This window comes from Otolemur garnettii, unplaced genomic scaffold (genome assembly GCF_000181295.1).
Source record: "Otolemur garnettii isolate 467f Iridium unplaced genomic scaffold, OtoGar3 scaffold00202, whole genome shotgun sequence".
Classification (NCBI taxonomy): domain Eukaryota; kingdom Metazoa; phylum Chordata; class Mammalia; order Primates; family Galagidae; genus Otolemur; species Otolemur garnettii.
Window position 1 is genome coordinate 588,784 of NW_003852597.1, and position 5,424 is coordinate 594,207.

Genomic DNA, 5,424 nt, shown 5'->3' on the forward strand with positions numbered 1-5,424 from the left:
AAAAAAAAAATTTTTTTTTGAAAAAACCTTGACTGAGTCTATACCTCTTTTCTGTTACCTCTGTCTAATTTACTTGCTTGTTTTGGATATTTATTCTGAAGATATTTACAGTTTTATAAAAGAAGACAATACACTGACCTTGGCTCCCTATGATGCCTGCTGGAATGTTTGTCGAGGAGACAGAAGGGAAGACTCGATCAGATCACAGGTGAACTGCTATGTCCACATCATGAAAGACGGGCTCTGCTCTCGAGTAAACACACTAGGACTCTACATGGAAGCAAACAGACAGGTGAGAGGATGTGGATAGAAGAAGAATCATGGGAGCTCCTGCCTTAGAAACAGACTGAGCCATTTGTCCTTTTCCTAATTTCTCATTAGGTACACATTAGTAATCCTTCTGAGTCCCAAGGTTGAGCAAGACCTGGAATATCAAGGGAGACCCCTGGGGTATCCAGATGCAGCAAAAGGGGAAGCACAGAGCCTGGTGGCTCCAAGGAAGGGCCAAGATCTCCAGGAAGGCCAGCTCCCAGCATCTGGGCCCAGTAGCTTTTTCCTATCTGTTCAGCATGGGGATATCTATAATACTTATTTCGTAAACAAGCACATAAGTATGGTGTAATCATTAGATAAGGTAAGCATCAGCTTACAGAAGGGGTTTTCCTGAGAAGGTGAAGGAACAGAGTATAGAGTAGATGGCAAAGCCACAAGGAAAGAATGTCTATGAGAGAGAATTGTCTAGAAACAGCATTAGTGCTAACTCCTCCTTTTAATCCTGCACTTTGTGAGATATGGAGAAGAAATAGTTTCCATTGCAGGAGAAGCAGCACCCTCAAAGACAAGCCAGATACTAGTGAAGACAGAGGATGGAGAAGGGCATAGTAAAGATGCTGAGGATATATGGGAGCTCTTTATTGTGTAGTGGGCACAGGAGGTTTAAGGAGGGAGGATGTTATGATTAGGAAAAGCAAATGAAGAGTAGTCACAGGTTTAGATGAGAAGAGGAAAAGATAGATAATTGAGGGAACTGCACTGGGGTGGCATTCAAGGGTAACACAGATAAAACAATGAAAAGATTAGCCATTGACACTGCTCCTGGTAAAACTCCATGAAAACTATCGTTGCGGGTGCAGACTGGGATGGACAGTGAGGGTAGAGCAATATGAAAGATTTTTTTTTTGAAAAAATGAAGAGCAATATGACAGTGAGGGTAGAGCAATATGAAAGCCTCAAGCTATCCCCCTGGGCAGAGTGCTGTGGCATCACAGCTTACAGCAACTTCCAACTCCTGGGCTCACGTGAGTCTCCTGCCTCAGCCTCCTAAGTAGCTGGGACCACAATGCCCAGCTTTTTTTCTTTTTGGTTGCAGCCATCATTATGGTTTGGCAGGCCGGGCTGGATTCAAACCCGCCACCTTAGGTGTATGTGGCTGGCGCCTTAGCCACTTGAGCCACAGGCACTGAGCTGATTTTTTTTTTTTTAATTGGGATTGAATCCCTGAAGAAAACCTGGCTCTGGAATAGCAGTTCTCAATCTGTGGGTTGCAACCCCTTTGGAGGTCAAACAAGCCTTTCATAGGGGTCGCCTAAGACCTGGGGTCCTCAAACTTTTTAAACAGGGGGCCAGTTCACTGTCCCTCAGACCGTTGGAGGGCCCGACTGTGGGCCCTGGGATGAGTCAGCTGCTAAGTAGGACAGGCAGTGGCGGCAAAAACACCAGGCAGGCTGGATAAATGTCCTAGGCAGGCTGCATGTGGCCCGCAGGCTGTAGTTTGAGGATACTTGCCTAAGACCATCCTGCATATCAGATATTTACATTACAATTCATTACATTAGCAAAATTACAGTTATACGGTAGCAACGAAAATAATTTTATGGTTGGGGGGTCACCACAACATGAGAAACTGTATTAAAGGGTCGCGGCATTAGGAAGGTTGAGAATCACTGCTCTAGAATCTTCATGACCTGCACTGTATGGTGTGGGTAGCCTCAACTCCAGAGCTCAAATTGTCCTCAACCTGGATTGGTTATACTCAAGGGAATCCCAGGCCAGAGAGCTAAAGAGAAGTCACAGCTAGTCCCAAGTTTACCCATGAGTAAAGTCTGGTTCATGAATGGCCTGAGACTGGAAAAGCATCCTCTGAAGTGCCAGCAGGAGCTGTGCAGCAGCCAGACTTGAAAAGAGTTGGAGTATAATAGAGGAGATTCTAGGGCTCGGTGCTGAGATTAGCCTTCATGTGCTGGTATAGCCAGTGCTGGCAAGACTACCCTCAGCTAGTGTGGCAGCTGTGCACAGTGCTCTAACCAGCATTCTATCTATGGCCTCCTCATCAGGCCTCCTTTTCCAAAAAGTGCTACATGGGTACCTCAAAGGCTTATTTTACTGCCTCCCAGCTGAAGAATGTGGCATTACTTTAAGGGAGGAGCACTCAAATTTAACAGACTGAGGATAAGGCCATCTAGAAGTTGCTACATAAACAATCCTGGTCCTAGGGGAAATATAGCAGCCTCCTGCTCTCCCTCACCTGGATAGGAAGCTGTGGCTCAGAGATCTTCATATCTTTGATTAGTCACTGGGTTCTACCTAAGGTGTTTTCAGGTGCTTTTCTGGTATTTAATGACATAAATTCTTTCTTCAAGGTGCCCAAATTGCTGTCTGTTCTTTGTCCAGAAGAATCACTAATCCATTCATCGGCCCAGATTGTCAGCAAACACCTGGTAAGTGCTACTATGGGCAGGACAGGTATGGGACCTTGTCCAGGGCTATTGAGACTGGTCCTTGAGAAGCTGAATTGAAGGCCTCAAGCTCTGAACTTCATTAGCCCCAGGGAAATCCTAGCTGGGTTCTCGTAATAAATTCTCACTTAAGAAAATTACCTGGGGCAGCGCATGTGGCTCAGTGGCTAGGGCGCCAGCTCCATATACTGAGGGTGGCAGGTTCGAACCTGGACCCAGCCAAACTGCAATAAAAAAATAGCTGGGCATTGTGGCAGGTGCCTGTAGTTTCAGCTACTCGTGAGGCTGAGACAGGAGAATCGCCTAAGCCCAGGAGTTGGAGGTGCTGTGAGCTATGACGCCATGGTACTCTACCAAGGGCAATAAAGTAAGATTCTGTCTCAAAAAAAAAAAAAAGAAAGAAAGAAAAGAAAATTACCTGATTCATAGGCTACCTGTGGCAGGATGGAGGGGATTAAAATAAATAAAAGAAAGCAAGTGCTGACCCTGTAAGTCATCATCCATTATAGTATTGGGACACAGGAGCTTTCTTTTTTCTTTTTCTTTTTCTTTTTTTTTGAGACAGAGCCTCAAGCTATCCCACTGGGTAGAGTGCTGTGACATCACAACTCACAGCAACCCTCCAACTCCTGGGCTTAAGCGAGTCTCCTGCCTCCGCCTCCCAAGTAGCTGGGACCACAGGTGCCCGCCACAACACTTGGCTATTTTTTGGTTGCAGCTGTCATTGTTGTTTTGGCGGGCCCAGGCTGGATTTGAACCCGCCACCTTACGTGTATGTGGCTGGTGCCCTAGCCACTTGAGCCACAGGCTCCGAGCCCTTTTTCTTTTTTTTTTGCGACAGAGTCTCACTTTGTTGTCCTTGGTAGAGTGCCATGGCGTGGCAGTTCACAGCAACCTCAAACTCTTAGGTTTAAGTGATTCTCTTGCCTCAGCCTCCCAAGTAGCTGGGACTATAGGCACCTGCCACAACACCTGGCAATTTTTTTTTTATTGTTGCAGTTGTCATTGTTGGTTAGCAGGCCCGGGCCTGATTCAAACTCACCAGCTCTGGTGTATGTGGCTAGCACCCTAGCTGCTGCGCTAAAGGCACCAAGCTGATATAGGAGCTTTCAATCTGTTGCTCATCTATCCTGATTTGATTACTCTTAATATTTATGTATACAGTGCATAAGCATGTGTATACATGTTTTTTTTTTTATTTTCTTGGCAGAGGAGGGCCCATGTTTCAATATAGGTTTGAGTTGGCCTCAGAGGTGGTGTTTGACCTTGTGGCCCCGAGAAATACTGATGATAATCTTTGTTGCTGAAGTGTCTCTATGGAAAGATCCCATTACATCCTAGCTCAAGGGATTGGAGGAAGGTTTATAGTTGGTTGAGATGGATAAACAAGGTTTTATATCTACCTTTTGCAGGTTGGAGTTGACAGCCTCATCGGGCCAGATACACAGGTTGGAGAGAAGTCATCCATTAAGCACTCGGTCATTGGGTCAGCCTGTCTCATAAGAGACAGAGTGACTATTACCAGTTGCCTTCTCATGAACTCAGTCACCGTGGAGGAAGGGTATGTTTCCTTTTATATCCTCTCAAAGCAAAACTTCTGCTACCCTTGGAAGTGTTTGGGAGCCAGTCCTGCCTAGGAAACAGGTCACTTTTGGGAAGGGAAAGAAAGGGAAAAAGAAGAAAGAAGGAATAATGCCAAGGCCCTTTGAGGCTTTAGTTTTGCCTCCTTAATGACTTGATTTCCCAAAGCATTTCCACCACCCTTCTCATATTTGTGTGATTGTGGTTGTGAGGAGAAGCTGCCTTCTCTTTCCTTGGTATCCTACTTGATGGGAATGACCACACTAGTGAGCCACTGGCACTGCTGGAGTGACACTGCACCAATGCCTAACGGTCACCTTCCTCTGTTCAGAATCCCACAGCATCTCTAAAGAAGGCAGAGGTCTAGGAAGAGTGGACATACAAGACATACACTGCTTTTGAGGAAGAGCTTCTCTAAAAGTAGAAAATCTTCCCCAATTGGAAATATTTATACTGTTCTAAAATCTTGGCTTGTGAATAATCTGGACCTGGAGTGAAAAGACTTGAATAATGTTTAATGAGATTCTTCCTCTGTGTACACCTGAGTTTTCCCATGTATAAAATGCAAGCATAGGTGGTAGGAAAAAGGAAAGATGGGCCAGGTGCGGTGGCTCATGTCTGTAATCCTAGCACTCTGGGAGGCCAAGGCGGGTGGATTGCCTGAGCTCATGGGTTCGAGACCAGCCTAAGCAAGAGTAAGACCTCATCTCTAAAACTAACCAGGCATTGTGGCAGATGCCTATAGTCCCAGTTACTTGGGAGGCTAAGGCAAAAAAATTACTTGAGCTCAAGAGTTTGAGGTTGCTGTAAGGTATGATGCCATGGCACTCTACCAAGGGCAACAAAACTTTGTCTCGAAAGAAAAGAAAAAGGAGGCTTGGCGCCTGTGGCTCAAGTGGCTAAGGCGCCAGCCACATACACCTAAGGTGGCGGGTTCAAATCCAGCCCGGGCCTGCCAAACAACAGTGATGGCTGCAACCAAAAAAATAGCCGGGCGTTGTGGTGGGCGCTTGTAGTCCCAGCTACTTGGGAGGCGGAGGCAGGAGACTCGCTTGAGCCCAGGAGTTGGAGGTTGCTGTGAGCTGTGATGCCAAGGCATTCTACCCAG

At 46.1% G+C, this 5,424-nt stretch overlaps 1 protein-coding gene across 2 annotated transcripts in view; it reads left to right on the forward strand.

Moving 5' to 3' along the window:
* EIF2B3 (eukaryotic translation initiation factor 2B subunit gamma) overlaps nt 1–5,424 on the forward strand; it is a 102,617-nt gene that overhangs the window by 71,167 nt on the left and 26,026 nt on the right. For both annotated transcript variants that reach the window (XM_012812347.2, XM_012812348.1), the window contains 3 exons: nt 102–292; nt 2,640–2,717; nt 4,148–4,296. In XM_012812347.2, coding sequence (XP_012667801.1) covers nt 102–292; nt 2,640–2,717; nt 4,148–4,296 — 418 coding nt within the window. The remainder of the gene's footprint in view (nt 1–101; nt 293–2,639; nt 2,718–4,147; nt 4,297–5,424) is intronic.